Source organism: Carassius auratus, unplaced genomic scaffold (genome assembly GCF_003368295.1).
Source record: "Carassius auratus strain Wakin unplaced genomic scaffold, ASM336829v1 scaf_tig00049821, whole genome shotgun sequence".
NCBI classification, from domain to species: domain Eukaryota; kingdom Metazoa; phylum Chordata; class Actinopteri; order Cypriniformes; family Cyprinidae; genus Carassius; species Carassius auratus.
Genome location: NW_020527127.1, coordinates 27,501 through 48,368, shown reverse-complemented (window position 1 = coordinate 48,368; position 20,868 = coordinate 27,501). Strand labels below are relative to the sequence as shown.

Sequence of the window (20,868 nt, the reverse complement as noted above, 5' to 3'; positions counted from 1 at the left end):
ACCCTCACTGATGTCACTTCCTTGTCTAGGGTCATCTTCATCAGTGTCTTCACTCTTCGGTGTGGAATCAGAAAATGCTCTCATCAGTGCAAATAAACTGGAGATTTATGATCACGACTCTTTCAATTCCTCTCAAATCTCCTGCTGCGCACAAAATACGTTAATATTTTAAATTAATAGAATCAATATTTTTTGTAATTATTCTTAATTATATTTATCAAAATAAATTTATGTAATTTATAATTTATATATGATTCCATTTATAATTTTATTTTGTTTATTTATTTATTTCCATGGCATGATAATTAATATTTTAAAAATGTTTTTAAAAATTGTTTTCTCAAATACAAATTGTCCTTTCAGTTTAGGATATGCAGATATAAATTATATATATATATATATATATATATATATATATATATATATATATATATATATTGTAAGATTAATGATGCTTAATGAATGCTTTTTTATTATGTCTCTACATTTAGTTCATTATATTTGTCTAGTTTTGAATAAACATTATAATAACCTCTGAATCTTGACTGCTGATTGGGTCAGTATTAGATCAATATCAACATTTTACATTATTAAAATGTAATTCTCAATTTTGGTTTATGATTTTATTAAAGCTTTAATCTAAGGAAATCATACATATGAATCATACATTGTAATATTTCTGAACATTTTAATGTAATTTTTATTTGTAAAAGAATTCATCTTTTTTTCTTAATGTGTTGAGGCCATAGACTGTGGTTGAGACGCTGAGATCAGTTTTATTTATTTATTTATTTATTTTTAAACAACTACACAGTTTATTTCGTTAGATCTGATGCACAGTGAATTAAACCTAACGTTTTATATCAAATAATAACAGCTGATTATTTAATGCTTTATTTGATCATTCACTATGCTACAACAAAACTAGAACACGATAAATAAATATAACAAGAGAAAGATGGAAAACGAACAATGACGTCATCCGTTCATCCGGGTCTCCAGCGGGCGCTAGAGCCTCTTTCCCGCTCATATGAGCGCTTGAATGCAGCGTCCGGTAAAACACGTACTGGATTATTAACGGCATATTAGGTTTAAAAATACTTTGTTTTACTGACAAACTAAACCGAGACCTGTAATATAATATTAGCGGATTAACAGAATACATTTTTGCGTTATACGTTGAAATGTTTGTTTAGATTTAAACGTCCGAATTAAAAAAGACAAGTCCGGATCCTACTGAAGAGAAACTCCAGTCCGGTTTTAACGGTCGTTATTGTGAGCGGAAGCGCTCGAGCGTAAACAGACTGACACAACATCCACAAACACAGGTAACGTTAAACATGATTTAACTTTAAAACCTCTGCTTCACACTGTTAAAAGCTTCAGTGAAGTAGTTTTACTGCTGTCTGTGTTCAGTTCTCAGGAGATCCTAACAAAGGAAACCGAGTCCGTTAGTCGAGTTCATGTCGTGATTCCTGTCAGTTTCCGCGTGTTCCGTGAGCGGAATCTCCTCGGATGTGTTTCAGAGTCATGGAGAATTACGAAGATTTCATCCGGAGCCGTTACAACACTCTCAATGATGAAGATGATGATGAAGATGGACCCCTCACTCCTTCATCACTGATCGTGTTTCATGGAGCTCGTGTTCTTCCTCCTCTGGTACGCGCATCATCCTCATCCTCGTCCTCTCATTATATATGCAGATATGTTAATGAGTGTGTGTTTATCAGCTTAATGAGCAGGAGCGAGCCGAGATGAGACGACTGAGAGAAGCAGCCGTGAGTCTGATGAAGAGGAGGAGAGAGGAAGAGTCTCACATCAGCGTGAGTTTGCTTTCTCATAGAGATAGTGTTGAAATCAGCTCGTGTTTCTAGATGTTGTTTCTTCAGTCCACAGACCCGAGTGATGACATCACAGACTGTGACATCATCACCTCATCCGCTCCGCTGACGTCAACGGCTCATGACGACCGATCGTCCAATCAGCCGCGAGCGTCTCCGGAGGACGATTCGCCGGAGAACACCCAGATCACTGTTCTGTTCGAGAACCACGAGACGCACGGGCCTCGGGACACCACGAGGAATACGACGACGATGATGTCATCAGGCTACGTGACCAATGACGACACGGACGTCGCCGGGCGCTCCGGCCGGACGGAAGCGCCAGGAAGTGACATCATCAGTCACGCGCCAGTAGACGGAGCGACTTTAGAGGAGGAGATCGTAGCACCGCTTCCCAAGCCAGCGGGAGATCCGTCATCTGACCCGGATGAAGGTCCGTATCGAACGAGCCTTCAGAACCTACTGAAGAAGTCCCAGGAGTACCGGCGGCGCCAGCGTCTGCTGCGCAGTCAATCCAGAGCCGCGGAGGAGCACAACCTGTCCGATAAAGAGAACCAGGAGATCCTGCACACACAGATGTGTCGGACGGAGGGAGACGCCAGCACGGATCAACGTCACGCTCTTCCTGCAGAGCTTCCTGTTACAGACTCCACACAGAAGTCCAGACCATCCTCAGCTGCCAGATTCACCAACATCCCCACGCCCAAGTTCTGCTTAAGTCCTGTGCGCTGCAAAAAACGGAGCCGGATTCCTGGTCTGGTTCGGAGAGCTTTGGGCAGACCGGCTCCGACTGACCTGATTGGTTCGTCTGATGGCAACGATACGATGATGTCATCGCAGACGGAGCAGATCACTCAGCTAGAGCTGAACCTGTCCAGCCTTAAAGCGCTGATCTCAGACCTGGAGTCGACACTCACGCTCTCACAGACGGAGAGCCCCACCGACGACGGCCAGAAACGGCCCCCCACCGTCACTTTCAGCGAAACAGTCACCGCTAAGGATTGTGGGGTGGGTCAAGAGAACCCGGCGTCTGTCCGTTCGGTCGTGGGCGTCCTCGCAGACACCAGCAATTGTTCTGTGGATGAAGCAGGAAGCTCTGTGATTGGCTCGTCTTACGACGTGGACGTCCCGTCCGGCTTGTGGAAGCAGCTGACCCCTGAGACTGGAGGTCATGAGGGCGTGTCTCGGGTCAAACGAAGGCTCCTGATGAACGAGGACGCGGCGTTCAGTCCTGGACGGGAGACGGGAAGCGCGCTCTGCAGCACACCCAGAGGTGAGAAACTAGTCTAGACGTTCCTAACATTTGATAGAAAATCTGATCGACAGTGTTGAGGTCGTTGTCATATTTGAATACTGAACTGTGATTGGTGCATCTTTTATCTCTTCACAACATTCTATGATTTTACCCAGGAGAAATGTTCAGTGATGTGTGTGTGAAGCATCATAGGTGATTAACTCTTGGCTGTGATGTGCTCAGGGCTGCAGTCGTCTGCGCAGATGCAGGAGGATCAGGTGACGGCTCTGATGGAGGACGAGTGCAGACTGCAGCAGGATCTACTGCAGGTTAGCAGTACACTACAGCGCAGTGTTGCATGTGAATCACTGGTGCTCAAACAGTAGGTCATGGGTTCACTTCCCAGAGAATGCATGAACTGATAACATGTATGCCTTGAAATACAGCGAGGGTCGCTTTGGAAACAATCGTCTGCTGAATGGATGCATGTAAATGAGTGTAAATCACTGGATACGTGTTTCTCCTTCAGGTCCTGTAGCCGCTTGTGTCCTGATGCTATTAATTACTGCCTGTAATGTATGCATGGAGCAGTGTGTTTGTATTAGCGAGCGTCTGTGTGTGTGTGTTCGCTGTGGGAACTGACACAGAAAATGAGGATAACTGTGTTCAATTCACGAGTGCTGAACACACCTGTCTGTCTGTGTACTGCTTCCTGTCGTCTCGCTGACCTTGTCTCTCTCTGACCGCGTCTGTCTTCACCTCCACGTGCTCTCATTTCATCTGTATGTCTCTCTCTCTGCTGTTTTTATTAGTATTCTCTCGCTCTCTCGTTTTAAAGTGTTTTATTTGCATGGCAGGAATGTTTGTGTTGAAGCAGAAGAGACTCCTTTAGAAAACATAAAAACATCTGAACATTACTGACACTAGAGGCTACTCTGAAGTGAGCTGTTTGTGTTCGACGTGATGATTGATGTGTGTGTGTGTGTGTGTGTGTGTGTCTCTCTCAGTCTTTAGCGCTGCGGTACCAGTTCCTGCGGAGCGTGTCCTTCCCGTGTCCCAGCGCAGGCTCACGTTTGGAGGACACGCCGTCCTCCCTCACCGCCTCTTCTGTCTGCACACACGCTGAGCTTACAGACGCCTCACGGGTAACACACACACACACACACACACACACTGATAACGAAGGCAGTGTGTAATGAGTGCTGATCGTCTGTCTCTCAGCAGTCCTGTGTCCCGGTGTCCTGTCGCCCTCTGCTGGCCGCGGTGCTGAGGGGCTTCCTGACCCGTCGACTCCTGCGCACTGACCGCGTGTCACAGCTCATCACCACCATCACGGTGAACCACAAACACACCTCAGCTAGCATATAGATGAATCATTCTCCACCTCTGAGCTCACGTGATCTGACGTGTTTCAGGACACACGGATGTTCCTGCAGTCGTTGACGGAGGTGAGCTGCAGCAAACACGACGTCCTGCTGCAGGAGCGTGTCTCACTACAGGTCAGAGCTGCTCTCGAAACCCAGCGGACGAGAGGATGACGCTCACATGACTCTAAACACGTCTCTGTTTGATCATCAGCTGCGAGCGGCGCGGGACGAGCTGCACCAGATCTTCTTCAGCATGAGCTCCTCTGATCAGATGAAGATGATCCGCTGCGACCGACAGCTGAGCAGAGAACGCCAGCTCAGAACACACGTCAGCAAATACCACCTACTGCTTTCATTTAGGGGCTTTTAGAATTGTTTGTACTTTTGTGGGGTGATTAGATATTTTTATTTATTTTTGTCAAATTTAATTTAATTTTTATTTATTTTTATTTTTTTCAGAATAGTTTATTTGTATTATTATTTGTTGGGTGGTTAGATATTTTTATTTATTTTTTTTAAATTTTATTTTATTTTCAGGATAGTTCCTTTGTATTATTTTTGGGGTGGTTAGATATTTGAATTTATTTTTTGTGATTTGTGTTTTTTCAGGCATAGATTTTTTATATATATTTTTTTTGAGTGGTTAGAAATTATAAGTGATTTGACATTTCTCTTTCTTTGAGTATATATTAGAGATGAATGTGAGTTGATGTGATGGTTGGATGAGGGGATGTTAGTTTGTTCTGTGTGTTTCAGGATCATAAAGTGAAGGGATCTCTCTCTGCTGCCACCAGAAAAGCTTTAGAACGCAAGAAACTCAAGTGAGGGAATAAACACTCATCACATCACATTTAGGGCCTTGTGAAATCAGTTTTATTTTTTTTCCCAAATTCCGCATTTGAATTTTTTGACCTGAGCGTCATGCTGATTTTTCCTGTTTACTGCAGATGTAGATTTGAGATGTGAAATACTGATGAGGCTGATCCTAAAGCTCATCGTCTGTAATGTGTTCATCAGGTTACAGAGGAAGACGCCTGACAGGAAGAAGTTTTCTCCGTCCAGTGAGGACACATGGAAGCTGGTGCCAAAGATCTGTCGGGTCTCAAAGAAGATCTCGCCGTTACGCGGAGAGCGATGAAGGCCAAGCCCTCTTCAGTTTTATACTCGTTTTTATATTGTCTTTAAACACTATACCAGTTATTGAATGTAGTTTTATTTATATTTTTTTCTAGAATACTCTGTATGTCTTGTAGCTTCAGAACTGCTTTTCTGGCTGGATTTGTCTTTGGACACTTTAATAAATTGTTATACTTGTTGAATTTTGTCATTTATGAAATGAACCAAAAGATCTTAAACATGACTTTTCAACTTTTTTTATTGTAAGTAATTTGAAAAAAATCTTTAAAATCTTTTTTACTTGGCTTCTTTAAGCTTGTAATAACCGTAAGCAAAAGTAGGTTTATGAACACTGATGATCTGATGAACACTGATGAATAACTTTTTTGTGTGTGTGTTTTATTTAAAAAAAAAAATGTTGATGTGAGTCTAGACAGAAGCCTATATGAATTTTCATGTAAAAATGTTTTCTGTCAAATACATTTAAGAGAATGACATTAACCTTTTAACAGGGGTGGATCTAGAAAAATATTGATGGGGTGGCGAGAAGGGGGCAGGAATTTTTGAAGGTTGGCAGCATATGGCAGACGTATATATATTGAAATTAGTCACAGTTTGATGATAAATATATGTGCACACTACAAAAGGACACAGGCTATCATTTACAAACTTAATCTCATGCAATCAATGTCTTGCATTTGAAACAGTTCATATAAGGAATAATTGACCATACCCCATAAGCGCCACCAAAGTGTATACCAATATCGCATGTAACTTTAGAGACGGTCCCTAAATTGAGACTCGTCCAACGTCCAATGTTTTTTTTTAACTTTTAGTTTTCTTTTCTCTTCGCTGGATTGCTGATGTACTTTACCCGGACATAGATGTTCATCCATCAATCATGAACATTCAACCGCAAACACGAGGTGCGAGCGCGGATGGAGAATGGAGGAAGTTTTTTTTTTGAGCGACTAGGATGGTGCCCCCTCTGGGAGTTGGTGCCCTACTCTGCGTGTAGGGAGAGACGGTACTGAACACCTTTAATATTGCAGACACTAGTCCATATCGAGATTTGATTAAATGCTCTACTTTTGATTTATTCATTAAAACATGGCCGAATTCCATGACGTTCTACTTTATACAGCACTTTCCATTTCCGCGATTCAATCCCTGTAGCTTTTCAAACACACGGGTGATTTTATGAATGAAAGTGTGAAAGTTCCGACACAAAACGAAGTTGTTACGTATCCTCACCACTGATCTATAAAATTATATATATATATATATATATATATATATATATATATATAGATCAGTGATCCTCACGCTTTTTAAAAGTGGTTAACTATGTTTGACAGGTGCAATATTTGAAAATCGAAAATGATTTACTTATTTTTTAAATTACATTTATATCTGAATATATGTCAGAGTTCGGAGCGGGTTCGCGAATCATTTGAGTCAGTTCGGGAGTTCGGAGCGGGATCGCGAATCATTTGAGTCAGTTCGGGAGTTCAAAGCGGGTTCGCGAATCATTTGAGTCAGTTATGGGGATCGCGAATCATTTGAGTCAGTTTGGGAGTTCGTAGCGGGATCGCGAATCATTTGAGTCAGTTATAGGGATCGTGAATCATTTGAGTCAGTTCGGGAGTTCGTAGCGGGATCGCGAATCATTTGAGTCAGTTCGGGAGTTCGGAGCGGGATCGCGAATCATTTGAGTCAGTTTGGGGATCTCAAATCATTTGAATCAGTTCGGGAGTTCGTAGCGGGATCGCGAATCATTTGAGTCAGTGGGGATCGCAAATCATTTGAATCAGTTCGTGAGTTCGGGGCGGCTTCGCGGATCATTTGAATCAATTCGAGAGTTCGGAGCGGGATCACGAATCACGAAAGATTAGCGCTAGTAAATTTTCAAATTGGCCATAACCTTTAATTCGTTGCTGCCAACTGGTGTGGCAGCAGGGGTGGCAAGGCTTTCTTTTAGGGTGGCTTTTGCCATCCTATGCCACCCCGGTAAAACGTATATTTTAATTCAATTTAATTTATATTTTCCGTCGTATAATGCGTACATATTCTTCTCATTTAAATAATCTAAATACAATCTGATGTTTCATTGACAATTTGCAAACAGCTTGTTGAAACGGTTCATGACGTCACGAGTCCAGAGTCAGCGGAGAATCACGAGGTCCTGAACCCCAGCAGAGCACAGAAACAATAATCCAGAAATAAATAGTGAGCAGATGAACTGAAGATATGGTGTGTAAAGTGTTGGTCTTTGATACAGTTCTGTCCCACAGCTTCTCTGTTTCTCAGGTTCAAAACACAGAAGACAGACACACTGAACAACCACAAAACAATCAAAAAATGAAAACACAGCTGTACATCACAGAAATAAATTACACTTTAACATAGATTCCCACAGAAAACAGCTGTTTTACATTAGAATAACATTTCAGAATTTTTACTGTATTTCTGATCAAATAAATGCAGCCCTCCTGAACAGAAGAGACTTTAATTATTTAAAACTTTTGACTGGTAGTGTATAACATATGTGCCTATATAAAATAATTCTTCACCGAATAGTGACCCGTCAGAATAGTGAACTTCACCTGCTGTGGCAAACCAGCCAACAGGTGCTCTGAGACAACAGCACACACCAGGTGACACACACACACAGGTCACTGTCTATGGGGTTGTGATGAGCCCCTAAACCCACCATTTCTTATCGTCGACATGACTTCTGCTCGCGTCATTGACACACCGGATGTACACGTGCTAGTGTTTCAAAACAAAAAGATTATATATATATATTTTAAATGCATTTACTACACTTTCATTTTTTATTCTATTTAATTTTTGGTTTATTTTTTAAGACATTTACACTTTGAAAATATATACTGCACAGAATGCAACATTACGTTTTTGTATACATTTTTAATTTAGGCTTCTACTTGATGACAAACCCAAAATGAGTGTGTCTCAGGTGCTCCGTAAAGTTATTATAGTTACTAAACCTACAACCAAACAAAAGTCAAACATTTTCATTACTTTAAATAAAATAAACGTATATAACAAAATAATAATAAATCAGTTAACTAAAACCAAATCCTTGAAAACATTTTTGTAACTTAGAATAACAAAATCTTAATAAATAAGCTAATTTTATAATAAAATAATTAAGACTAAAACTATACCCTCTCTCTCTATAAAAATACTTTCTCAAAATATAAAAAAGACAAAAATACTTTATATTAAAATAAAATATAAAAAACATTATAAAGCCTCATACACACTATGTCTCGTAACTTTGAACGCTCCTCTGGTTTCAGTTGTGTTTTGTTTATTTTGGTGACGTATAAATAAAGTCTTCCCATCTGCCTGTACTTGAGTCTTCGCCTCTTGCGATCCGTGACACTACGTCCTTAATAACAATGGATGAAAAGTTTAGAGCCCTACTGATGTTTAAGTCTAGAGTGTGTCCACCTTTGTGTTTGGGTCCATGTACAAGCTGAATCGACAGGTAAAAAAAAAAAAGCCTCAAGTCCAAATATTAATTTATCACCAATTAACTGTTTGACAAACACTTCCTGCTTCGATGTCCAGATTTGAATTTAAAAAAATCTCAGACTTGCTCCGAAGTCCCGATCTGAATCAACCGAGTCGCGAACAGGCTCCGAAGTGCCGATCTGAATCAACCGAGTCGCGAACAGGCTCCGAAGTCCCGATCTGAATCAACCGAGTCGCGAACAGGCTCCGAAGTCCCGATCTGAATCAACCGAGTCGCGAACAGGCTCCGAAGTCCCGATCTGAATCAACCGAGTCGCGAACAGGCTCCGAAGTCCCGATCTGAATCAACCGAGTCGCAAACAGGCTCCGAAGTCTATGATATATATATATATATATATATCAATTTTCCATATAAACACATAATCATGAATATAAAAATATATGTTACATATAAAAACCATTACTTTTTTATTTTATGTATTTATTGTAATTTGACATAATTTTCCTGATATTTCAGCCCAGATTAATCATCTCGATGTACTTTGAAACGGTTGTACGTTTCTATAACGCGCCCTGAGGACTTGTATTTTGAAATCGGCCCCGTGCGCCGCCATGTTCCAGCGAGCACGCGCGCCATTAGACACAGCCGCAGGCCGCGAGACGGTTGACTCGGTTCGCTGAGGAGAAATCCAGCGAGAATCGCGCTTCTACCGCACGGATTTAAATGTCTATCGATTGACACTCGTCAGCCACAATGACGTCCAGCACCAGTGTGATCCAGGTGACGAACGTGTCGCCGAGCAGCACCGCGGAGCAGATGCGAACCCTGTTCGGCTTCATCGGAACCATCGACGAGCTCAGACTCTTTCCTCCAGAGTGAGTAGAAAGCGCTCAAAACACGTCCATCAGGAAACAAAAACACCAAAATACGTGTATTTCATAAGAGAGAGAGCTAACGTTATATAACACGCGTGAATATATTCATCCCGGTTAACGTTACATATAAATCTAACGTCAGGGTTTCACATCAAAACCCGCCAGTCGCGTTCAGGCGTTAAAATACACGCTTTTTTGGCGGGGTTCCACATTTAAAATATTCATTCCTCGCTAAATATCTCTCGATCAACTGACGATACACAAACAAGAACTCAGCAGTTCAACTGCTTTTCATCATGTTTACTCGTAATCTAGTTACTCGTTTATCACCAGGCCTCCTCGGGATGAATTCTGACGATTAAAACACGAATTATTGGTGTTTGATGCGCTTATTAGAGCGTAGTTTCGCTTTATTGTTCAAAGCGCCATGCGTCGTTTCACAGACGTACGCGATGACGTCACACGCTCATGGGTTTCCGTAGGTCTTTAAAAAAGCTTTTTAAGTCCCCCTTCAACAAATCAAAGACAGAAGCAGAACGTTATTTAAAAGTAACTGAGATTGCTCTTACATTGCGTTTTCAAAATGTAAAGAAACATTTATAGGTAATACTTTGTGTTGTATTCAATTTAAATGTCTGTAATATGATTATTTACTTGGTCTTGAAGGGTAACGTTTGGTCGACGTACTAAAAAATGCGTTTGCAAAACGAACCCGGTTCACACAAAGGATGCAGTATTCCACACAGGCCAGTAGGTGGCGACGTCACTTTATAAAGAACAGTTTCACTAAACGTGTAGTTTACGTAAAGACAATAATGGAATCGTTTTCAAACACTTGAGCTTTGACACCCGTTGTCTAAAGCTTGTATGTTGGCGTGTAAATGTCCTGCGGAACACATGAAAGCATTCAGTTTAAGCTCAGGAACACCGATGCGTGCCGTTTCAAGGCCTGGCGTCTGATTGTAGGCTTCTCCACTAGCTAACTTCTGTTCTGTGCTTCTGTTGTGTTCCACCCATCGAAAAGCGTCTGGCGTGGTCATATCTGCAGTGAAGGTAGGCCGTCGGCGGAGCTAAGACAGAGCCCAGGTGCTGAAGCGTGACTGTTTGACTGCAGAGCCTTGTGTGTACATCTCGCAAAAGCATCTATATTTTCTTTCAGTGATTCTCCCTTGCCTGTGACTTCACGTGTGTGTTTTGTAAAGTTCGCCGAGCCGGAGTGCGTCGGAGTGTCCCAGCATCTGACCAACACGGTGTTCGTGGACCGAGCCCTGATCGTCGTCCCCTTCGCCGAAGGTTTGTGCAGCTCTCTGTCAATCTTCCCGTTCATCCTGCGATCCATCCCTTCGCTGTAGCAGGTGTATATCCCAGAAGCCCGAGGGGCAGGAGCGGATGTTTAACTCACTGCCTCCATTAAACTGTTCTCTTTGTCATTTGTGTGTGTGATTTTATAGAGCCGGCAGATGTCTGAGAGTGACCCTGTAGACAAATAAACACGGCCGGCCGGTCCACGTGTTTCCCTGCAGTAAACTAGTATCACAGACAGAGATAATCGCTCTCTGTTCAAGCACTGCACTCATGTTTAGACTCAGAATCTTTCTGCATTGCATGCTAATAAAGTACGGTAAGATGCGCTGTAGTGCATGAGTGTTTAGCTCAGCGCGTTTGATAGGGCTTTCCTCTGCGATTGTGATCTCTCTCCAACATCCCTTTAACATTATCAGCCGCTTTTAGCTTGTTTTTTTGAGTAAGAGTCAGGTCTAGAATGCTTTTGTTCCTCTCCACATGACTGAAAAGGCCTGAGAAGCTTTTTAACGGTCGTTTCTGTTTTTTGTTGTTGTGTTTTCCAGTTTTTTCCCTGGTTCTGCACGTCCTGTAAACCAGGCCCAGCAGAAAATGCCACCCAACAGTTTTGTCTTCTGCAGCTTGTCTCTCTCATATTCTCTCTCTCTCTCTCTCTCTCTCTCTCTCTCTCTCTCTCTCTCTCGTGTGTGTGTGTGTGTGTGTGTGTGTGTGAGATATATTAATTCCAGAGGCTCTCACCAAACCTTAAGTCGTTTAACTCTAGTTCTGTTCCTCTTCAGCATTTGACACACACACACAGTTTAGTTTTGGAAGTTTATTCTGTTTCAGATCAGCTTTAGCTCGTAAAGCGATGTTATTTGCATTAGTAATGGTAAGTCATGTCATCAGTGGATTGATGAACTGTCATGTGATGCTGACACCCGAATCATAAACTCTGTTTTGTCTATCTTGATGTCTCTGTGTGCTTTATAGCGAAGCAGCCGACCTGAATCGCTTGTTCATTATACCACTTATGAAACTTGAGAGCACATCCCAGTGGAGATCCGGCTGTGCTTGCTTACATTTGGTTCATGACTTAAAAAATCAAGTTCAGGTGATAACATCTTGGCAGTGTGTCTAGTGTCATTTCCTTTTCTTGTAGTATTTGTTAAGGGACCTCATGTGTTAGCTTCCTCTGACGAAGCGAGTTCTGAAGTCAGAGCAAATGTAAAGAGAAAGTCTGTCTGTGTGTGGTGTGAGAAGCGTGGCGTGCTCTGATTGGGCCGTTTCCGTCCTGCAGGAGTGATTCCTGACGAATCCAAGGCTCTGTCGCTGCTGGCTCCAGCCAATGCCGTCGCAGGATTGCTGCCCGGAGGCGGGCTCCTCCCGACACCCAACCCCGTCACATCTGTGAGTGTCAGTCAGTGTCTCCAGACGAGCGGCGCTCTGCTCTGTAATCATGCTGAGGTTTTGTCTGTCCTCAGATGGGTGGTGTTTCTCTTGGAGGTCTTGGAGGGCCGAACTTGGACCCCATGGCAGCTCTGGCCCTGGCGGCACCCAATATAAACACTCAGGTTTGACGCCTCTCGGCTCCTTCATCAAAGACCCTGCTACAAAACTATTTTAACTGATGCTTGATGTGTTTTTTTTCGTAGGCTTTGTCAGCCGAGCAGCTTATGAAGCTGATGGCATCCATAGACCCCAAGTAAGTCGTTCAGTGTCAAGCGTTTACTCTGGTTTCAGGATTCTTTTTTTTTTTCTTCTTCTTATTCCCTTTTCAACTTTTCTGGATCACGTTTTATTGTTGAATAAAATGTAACCATGTCTTATTGAAATTATTGAACACAAAATTTCAAGATCTTGTGACATCATTTTTTTTAATCACAAATTTAAAAAACGTTTTTCTAAAAACTAAAATTATAAAACAAAAATATTAAATATTTTAATTTTAGTTAGTTTTTTTGCACCCTTGATTTATTTCTAAAATCTAATAGCATGTTTAATTAATAAATTGTTGAATGTATAATTTCAATTAAGTTTAACAAAAAAAAAATCCCTTTTTTTTTTAAGTGTAGTTTTATTTTCCCGGATTTCATAATTTCTGTTTTAATTAATTTTTTTTTTTTTTTTACATAAACCATTAGAAGTACATCTAAGCAATTGAATTCACAAACTTTAATATTTATAAAATCTTCACAGTAACAGCCATATGAAAGTTTTATATGTGTAGAAATTAAAATCTTACATGTTAATGCTGATAATCAAATTAAGTCATAAAAAGATTTAAATATTCGTTGTAATCAAATTAATATTTTCAAATTGGGGCAAAAAGTGCTGCACGACAGGTTTACTCTTAAAACATGGAATACACGTGATTCCTTTAAAAAAAGTGTTCTAATTTGAATTATATTTTTATAGTACAGTACTAGTTTTATTTTTCATAATGTGAAAGTAAACCAATCTTTCGGTGGTTTCATGTGAAGAGCTTTCAATCTGTTTGATGATGGTTTTCTAAAATTAAAAGCTGAAATACTGCCCTGCTTGATCACACAGAGGCACACAGATCACATATTTCTATTTATATAGAGAGTGTTCTCCTTTTCTTACGCTTTATTCGTCTCAAACTGTCCCATTGTTGACAGTAACCCTGTGAATCCCACTCTAATGTGTGACTGTGGTGCTTCAGCGTGTTCTCGTCAGTCTCTCGCTGTGTTTCCAGGCTGAATCATCTGGCCTCGGGGCTTCACCTGAGCTCTGGACTGAAGACAGACTCCAACAAAGAGATCGAAGAAGCCATGAAGAGAGTGAGAGAAGCGCAGTCTCTGATCTCCGCCGCCATCGAGCCCGGAAGTGAGTGACTCTGGTGCTAGATCAGGGAAACTGAAAGGACACTGTGCTAAAGATATTGCTTCCTCAGGTAAGAAGGATGATAAACGCAAGCGCTCCAGGTCCAGATCCCGGCGCAGGAGGTCCAGGTCCCGCTCCAGACACAGGTTTGTGGAGTCGTCTCGATCGTTCGGCTGAGATGCATGTGTGATCACGGTCTGATGTGAGTTTGCTGTGAGCGCAGGAGGTCTAAGAGTCACTCCAGACGCAGATCTGGCTCCAGGAGCAGGAGGAGGTCCAAGAGCCCCAGGAGGAGGAAGTCTCACTCCAGGGACCGCGGCAGACGCTCCAGGTCCAGGTGAGGACGGGTGAAAGCATCTCAAGCTGTTCAGTCAAGTAGCGTACGGTGAAATCTCTGAGTGTCGTCGACTGGATCTTTGTGTTTGTTTCTGGTGTAGAGATCGGAGGAAGGATGACAAGAACAGAAAACGTTCAAAGACTCCACCCAAGAGCTACAGCAGCGCCAGACGCTCTCGCAGCACCAGCCGGTGAGTGTCAGAAAACACCTCCAATTCATAATCATGAAGCCTGGTCACAAGATAAATCCGTGTCAACCCTAGAAAAAGAATTGCCTTTGTGTGATTTATTGGTTTCTATTTTTTATGAAGGTTTTAACACAGAAACTGCATAAATTTACTTTTTTTTTTATGCATCTTGGAAGAATAGTAGAATTTATCCTATTTCAAAGATTGTGTTTAATGTCTATATATTGTTGAATCACTGCATACAATTCATTTAAATTGTTACTTTTGAGTTTTCCATGAATATAGCCTTTGATGCTGATATGGCATAAAATTATACAAAGTTTAACAAATACATTTTTAACTTTTTTATATTTTCCCAAATTCTGTGATTTCAGTTTTAATTAAAATTTTCCCCCTTTTGGTTTGCATTTTAATTGTTTTAATAACTTTAACTATTTAATAAGTTAATTTATACACTATTAGAGCGCTATAAAATATTTTATCTTAAGTGAGTTTTAATTTTTAGATTTATGATGTAATACAATTTCATAAAAAAATTAATGTTTCTAATATAAAAAAAATACATTTTATTATTTTGGCTCCAGAGGTTTACTGTTAAAATAAAAACATGAACTAAAAAATCCTCAGCATTTTATTATTATCTTTACTCTAAGTCTACTCCATAAAACTTGAAATGGTCAAATACGACGACCATTGAGTTTCAGAGGAATAAATCTGTCAAACCCTGGATTCTTGTCCTGTAAGTTTGTTATTCCATCCTTGGGTTTTCATCTTTAAAAGCACAGTGATTAAATGTGGAAGTAAAAGACCGTGGTTTAGATCAGATGGAAACGAATGTGTCTTCCTCCAGCAAACGGCACAGAAGAAGTCGCAGTGCGTCTCGATCGCCGAAGAAGTCACGATCTCCCAAGAGGAAACTGTCCCGCTCGCCGTCTCCTCGCAGGTAACACACACACACACACACACACACACATGATCACGCCTCCTTGCTCAGACCCGCTTTAACCTGGAAACACTCTCTCTCAGACACAAGAAAGAGAAAAAGAAGGACAAAGACCGTGAGCGAGACAGGAAGGACGACTGGGACAGAAATCGGGACAAAAGAGAACGTTCCGACAGCAAGAAGAGCAAAGACAAGGAGCGAGACAGAGACAGGAAGTCCGACAGTGAGAAGGGAGATGTGAAGGTACCTCTGTCTATCCAGTCAACAGCTGTGCTTCACGTTCCAGTCCGGTTTCTGAGTCCTGTCTCTGTTCCGCAGGTGACCAGGGACTACGACGAGGAAGAGCAGGGCTACGACAGCGAGCACGAGAGGAACTCCGACGCCGTCTCGTCGCCGCACGGTAAAGAGCTCCGAGCGGACAGCGCAGGCCGCGGAGAGTCAGACGGACACAGTGAAGACCAGCGAGACGAAGACATGGACATGAGCGACTGAAGCAGTGTTCCAGATCATTCCTTTGAGTTCCAGAATCTGCTGTGTTCTAGAGCGGTTTCTTCTCTCGCGGAACGATCTTATCCTGTATATTTAGTGTAGGCTATGTCTGTTAGCAGTTTCTATTTAAAGCAATCACCCTCTAATTAAAAGTGCTTGGATAACATTGTCAAGCCTTGTTTTTTTTTTTTTTTTTTTAAATGGAATTGCATTTGTTTTTTATAGTTAGCCTGAGTTGGTTTGTCATTTTAAACTCGTTTGTGGAATTTCGCGTAAACTGAATAACTTTTTTTCTTGCGGGTCATTCACAGTGTGTTTTTCTGTAGTGAACTCGCAAGACTGTAGTTTGCGAAGAAAATGACTTCTGTGTACTGTTTGCGATGTTATGAATTTAAAATAAAACTTCGTATAAAATTCTAGTCTTGTCTGTTCCTTCGAAACCAAGGAGCATTCGTCCAAGTGTCTGTTTTCAGCTTGTAGAGCCAAAGATCATTTAATAACAGTTTTGCGGTAATTGAATGCAAATATTATAAACCGTATCAATTAAGCCAGTTTTTTGTGTGCAAAATTATGAATATAATATATATTCTAAAAAAGACAATTGGACCCAACAAAGAAACTGATATGTGGACATTTTATTAATTACAATTCGTCATGTAAAAGTGCAGCAGGTTCATACAAGGTTCCTGCTGTACATCCAGGAGCTCAATGCATCATGGGAGAAAATCTGAAGAGTACTGAAGGCAGAAAGCAACTCTAAAGGCAGCATCAAACACAGGAAAAATAAAAAAGGAATACAGCAAGTTTCCACACTAGCCAGTAGTGCGTCACGGAAGCGTTGCAGCTGGTTTCCATTCGGAGAAGGAAAAACGAAACACTAAAAGAGGAAACTGTCCAATGGGATATTGCTGGTGCAAACATGACAAGCTCCACATATAAAACACGTCTCTGGAACATTTTACACCATCTCAATAAACATACTCGTCAATTATACTACATTGGAAAACATATTTAAATTTGAATTATTTACATCCATCTATCAAGGTCAAAATAAAGAGAGCGTCCCGTCCATCGCAACATTTCTGCTACATTCACATCCGGTCCTGTACGATCCATAAACGCTAGGATGACAGAACGCAAATGATCCGAACAAGCCTGTTTCCCATAATGCAGCAAGCAAAAGAACTGGAGGAGGAAGTGGTATTTACACAGAAATGTACATATACATTGCTTTCTGTGACGGGTTTTAAATCATATACAGACGCCAAGTTTACACGCTTCCTTTAAGTGAAGTATACAAGTTTGTAACAAAGATATATATATATGAAAACGTGGCTTGTGTAATAATTTATAATGCCGTATTCCCTGCCAGTTACACAGAGGGGATGTGAAGCGACGCGCTCCGTGTTTCTGGTGAGGAGCTCGGTCCAGAGCTTCATCATGTAGTGATGCACGATCCCTTAGTGTCCACATGACATCTAGTGTGTCCTCTCCACCTGCGACGTCTGGAGGGAGATGGATGAAGGGTGACGCGGGACGCTCAGAGGTCTGGGAAGCGGCTGGGATCCTCCTTGTAGTCGTTGGGAATCGTAAAAATGGAGTTGTCGAACTCGTCGTAACGGAACTCCTGAAAGGTCACGGTGGCAGTGATGGTGGGGAAAACAGGGATGTCTGGAAGAGAAGCACATCATCATCATCATCAGAACATACAGTATGGAGATTCTAATGCACCCAGCTTCTAAATGAATCGATATTCAATTTATGGCCAAATGTGCCATAACTGCATTAAATCATCTTCACAATATTTTACTAAATCCTGAAGAACCAAACAAGCACTTCAGGCAACATCAACTATTATAAAACTAAACTGACATTTGTGCAGCATTGTATTTTTACAGGTTATTAGTTTACAATGTATTTTTACAGTTTATTAGTTTGCAGTGTATTTTTACAGGTTATTATTTTACAATGTTTTTTTTACAGGTCATTTTGTTTACAGTTTATTAGTTAGCATTGTGTTTTTAAAGTTTATTCGTTTTTTATGTATTACAGTTTATTAGTTTACAATGTATTTTTTTACAGTTTATTAGATTACAATGTATTTTTTTTACAGTTTATTAGTTACAATGCATTTTTACAGTTTATTAGTTTAAAATATATTTTTTTACAGTTCATTAGTTTACAATGTATTTTTTTACAGTTTATTAGTTTACAATGCATTTTTACAGTTTATTAGTTTAAAATATATGTTTTTACAGTTCATTAGTTTACAATGTATTTTTTACAGTTTATTAGTTTACAATGCATTTTTACAGTTTATTATTTTAAAATATTTTTTTTTTACAGTTCATTAGTTTACAATGTATTTTTTACAGTTTATTAGTTTACGATGTATTTTTACAGTTTTAGTTACAATGTATTTTAACAGTTTATTAGTTTAAAATATTTTTTTTTACAGTTTATTAGATTACAATGTATTTTTACAGTTCATTAGTTACAATGTATTTTTACAGTTTATTAGTTAAATTTTTTTTTTTTACAGTTTATTAGTTTACAATGTATTTTTACAGTTTATTAGTTACAATGTATTTTTACAGTTTATTAGTTTAAAATATATATTTTTTAGTTTATTAGATTACAATGTATTTTTACAGTTTATTAGTTTACGATGTATTTTTTACAGTTCAACAGTTTATGATGTATTTTTAAAGTTTATTAGTTTACGATGTATTTTTACTTTTTATTAGTTTGAATAGTATTTCTACAGTTTATTAGTTACGCATTAATCATTGTCTGATATATATCGGTGCACCCCTAATATCAATGCGTTGTGAATTAACATGAACAGTTATTTTTATTAATATTAACAAAGAATAAAAATGCTGTAAAAATATAATGCTAATTGTTATTTTATGTTCACTAATGTATTAACTATTGTTTAAGTGCTGAGATTTCTTAAAACTAATTTTTTTAATTAAGTTTCGCACTTGTACGTATGACCTTGTGATGAACATACAAGAAGATATTCTGAAGATTGCTGGTAATCAAACAGTTAGTGGTTCCCACTGACTTCCATATTAGGAAAAAAATACTATGCAAGTCAATGGGAACCACCAACTGTTTGATTACCAGCAATCTTCAAAATATCTTCTTTTATGTTCAACATAAGAAAGAAACTCATACAGGTTTGTAACGACATGAGGGTGAGTAAATGATGACAATTTAAATTTTTGGGTGAACTATCGCTTTAAAACTAGTCAGTAATTACGGTAATTCCCACAACATTCTGAAAAATTGTGGAATCATTCTGAAAGTGTGTCTGTTTACCTAGTTTGACAGGAAACCCAGGCGGAAGTTTCATCTGAACAAATTCTCTGAGTTTATTGAAGTGCTTGAAGGGTGCGATGACCTCCAAAACGTTTAACAGCCTGTAAAACAAATGAGACGAGATGTGATCAGTATCAGACCCCACACGGACGTGGACCGGAGTCTGCTGGACGCGGGACACTCACGACTCGATGCCCAGAGGGAAGTCCTGACTCATGGCTACGGTTGCTTTGAAGTTCTTCTTGTTCTCTTTGCACACGAGCTCTCGGCCCAGATGAGGAGCCCTAGAAGAGAGCAGACACAGGACATGAGCCTCCAGACGCTCTCCTCACATGTGTTTGAGTGTGATGGAGTCAGACGTACTTCCCCGTCTCGGCGGTGATGTACTCCTCCCAGGAGATCGTGTTCGGAGACGGAGCGGTCAGCGACTGACGCCTCACCGGCTGACACACAGAGGTTCAAATACACACAGTTCATCCATGATCTATATTTACTGTTAAAAAAACAGAAACCCTGCAGAAGCTAACTGACCTCGAAGCTCTGCTCGATGATGCTCCCTCCTTTGCTGAAGCTCTCCATGATGGCCTTGTTCCTCAGGATGTCCTCCTCGCTCAGGTGCTCGCGTCTCTTCCTGGACTCCAGAACCAGGCCGTTCACCATGTAGAAATCCGCCAGGAAATTCCCCACTCGCTCCTGCGGGAATGAGACGAGAGAGAACATACTCCTCACATTCAATCAGGTACTTTCATTAACAGCTCATATTTCCCAACTTAATTTTTAAGAGCAGTTTTTCTAACTTTTTTTGACATATGGTTCACCTTTTATGACAGATTCTCACATTTAATCAAGTTCAATTGCAACAATAAGACAATATAGAGCTGGTACAACCAAATTAAATCAGTTTCAACACAGAAGCTGCATTTACACTGCAATTACAACTACATAAACAATGCTATAGATTAATGTTTTAAAGATACTGAAATGTATTTTTAATAATAAAATATTTTAATAACTCATTTTTAAACTGAAATCGAGAAGTTGGCAGCAAGTCACTGTCTTAATAAGTGAGTCGTTGAATCATTCACTCAACCAATTCATTCAAAACAACTGATTCATTCTGAAACAAAGTGACTCTTTAAATGAATCTTTTCATCACAGAATGTTCACATCATCACGTGTCGCTCGTAGAGCAATTTTCAAAATAGAGAAACAACAGACAATACTGTGTCAGAAATGCAGTTAAAATGACCCCAAAATTCTAAATATGGGTCAAAAATGCGCCTGTATGAGTTTGATTCATATATTTCCACATGATACGCTATAAGTAGGAGTGGTGTTTCTTCCCAAATGTGATTAATGCCCATTTTAAACCCATTCACTTTCTGCGATTCTAATTCAGACGCTGCTTCTGGAAACAATGCATGTAATAAATAATATTTTTAGGGTCACTGCTTTTGAACACAGTAATTCTCCCAATGATCTCTTGGTTCTCAGCCCAAATGGATAAGTGATTAATGAT

The 20,868-nt window shown here is 40.1% G+C and overlaps 3 protein-coding genes across 10 annotated transcripts in view; 2 read left to right on the top strand and 1 right to left on the bottom strand.

Moving 5' to 3' along the window:
* The first annotated feature begins 1,207 nt into the window (after positions 1-1,207).
* Positions 1,208-5,651, top strand: LOC113089443 (centriolar coiled-coil protein of 110 kDa-like). 4 transcript variants are annotated; one of them, XM_026256016.1, is made up of 11 exons: positions 1,208-1,328; positions 1,527-1,659; positions 1,731-1,823; positions 1,890-3,114; positions 3,319-3,404; positions 4,083-4,220; positions 4,297-4,410; positions 4,491-4,574; positions 4,654-4,770; positions 5,199-5,263; positions 5,460-5,651. In XM_026256016.1, exons 2-11 carry the CDS (start codon positions 1,531-1,533, stop codon positions 5,578-5,580), a joined length of 2,172 nt encoding a protein of 723 aa, XP_026111801.1. In that variant the 5' UTR covers positions 1,208-1,328; positions 1,527-1,530; the 3' UTR covers positions 5,581-5,651. The 4 variants fall into 4 exon arrangements, with proteins under 4 accessions (XP_026111801.1, XP_026111798.1, XP_026111797.1 ...); XM_026256013.1 differs by having other exon boundaries at positions 1,209-1,328; positions 1,424-1,659; XM_026256012.1 differs by having other exon boundaries at positions 1,209-1,328; positions 1,417-1,659.
* Positions 5,652-9,655: 4,004 nt separating this feature from the next.
* On the top strand, positions 9,656-16,216 carry LOC113089446 (serine/arginine-rich splicing factor 11-like). Of its 5 annotated transcripts, XM_026256022.1 has the most exons (13): positions 9,804-9,938; positions 10,963-11,058; positions 11,141-11,231; positions 12,520-12,629; positions 12,704-12,793; positions 12,875-12,924; positions 13,939-14,069; positions 14,137-14,212; positions 14,290-14,403; positions 14,504-14,593; positions 15,441-15,533; positions 15,617-15,776; positions 15,852-16,216. In XM_026256022.1, the coding sequence occupies exons 5-13, from the start codon at positions 12,704-12,706 to the stop codon at positions 16,023-16,025; spliced, it is 978 nt and encodes a 325-aa protein (XP_026111807.1). In that variant the 5' UTR covers positions 9,804-9,938; positions 10,963-11,058; positions 11,141-11,231; positions 12,520-12,629; the 3' UTR covers positions 16,026-16,216. The 5 variants fall into 5 exon arrangements, with proteins under 5 accessions (XP_026111804.1, XP_026111807.1, XP_026111808.1 ...); XM_026256019.1 differs by lacking the exon at positions 10,963-11,058 and having other exon boundaries at positions 9,656-9,938; positions 11,098-11,231; XM_026256023.1 differs by lacking the exon at positions 10,963-11,058 and having other exon boundaries at positions 9,807-9,938.
* Positions 16,217-16,637: 421 nt separating this feature from the next.
* LOC113089445 (ankyrin repeat domain-containing protein 13C-like) overlaps positions 16,638-20,868 on the bottom strand; it is an 11,540-nt gene continuing 7,309 nt past the window's right edge. Inside the window, exons 9-13 of the mRNA XM_026256018.1 lie at positions 19,881-20,042; positions 19,713-19,792; positions 19,535-19,633; positions 19,350-19,450; positions 16,638-17,693 (exon numbers count right to left, since the gene is read on the bottom strand). Of these exons, the coding sequence (XP_026111803.1) occupies positions 17,563-17,693; positions 19,350-19,450; positions 19,535-19,633; positions 19,713-19,792; positions 19,881-20,042 (573 nt within the window). The 3' untranslated portion in view covers positions 16,638-17,562. The remainder of the gene's footprint in view (positions 17,694-19,349; positions 19,451-19,534; positions 19,634-19,712; positions 19,793-19,880; positions 20,043-20,868) is intronic.

What these genes read in the sequence shown, in the direction of transcription:
- LOC113089443 (XM_026256013.1), top strand. Translation starts at nt 1,516, where the DNA reads ATGTGTTTCAGAGTCATGGAGAATTACGAAGATTTCATCCGGAGCCGT. An exon ending in GCTCTGCAGCACACCCAGAG is followed by an intron (nt 3,115 to 3,318) that starts GTGAGAAACTAG and finishes TGATGTGCTCAG; the next exon opens with GGCTGCAGTCGTCTGCGCAG. An exon ending in AACGCCAGCTCAGAACACAC is followed by an intron (nt 4,771 to 5,198) that starts GTCAGCAAATAC and finishes TGTGTGTTTCAG; the next exon opens with GATCATAAAGTGAAGGGATC.
- LOC113089446 (XM_026256019.1), top strand. Translation starts at nt 9,817, where the DNA reads ATGACGTCCAGCACCAGTGTGATCCAGGTGACGAACGTGTCGCCGAGC. An exon ending in CGCTCTCGCAGCACCAGCCG is followed by an intron (nt 14,594 to 15,440) that starts GTGAGTGTCAGA and finishes GTCTTCCTCCAG; the next exon opens with CAAACGGCACAGAAGAAGTC. An exon ending in GTGAGAAGGGAGATGTGAAG is followed by an intron (nt 15,777 to 15,851) that starts GTACCTCTGTCT and finishes TCTGTTCCGCAG; the next exon opens with GTGACCAGGGACTACGACGA.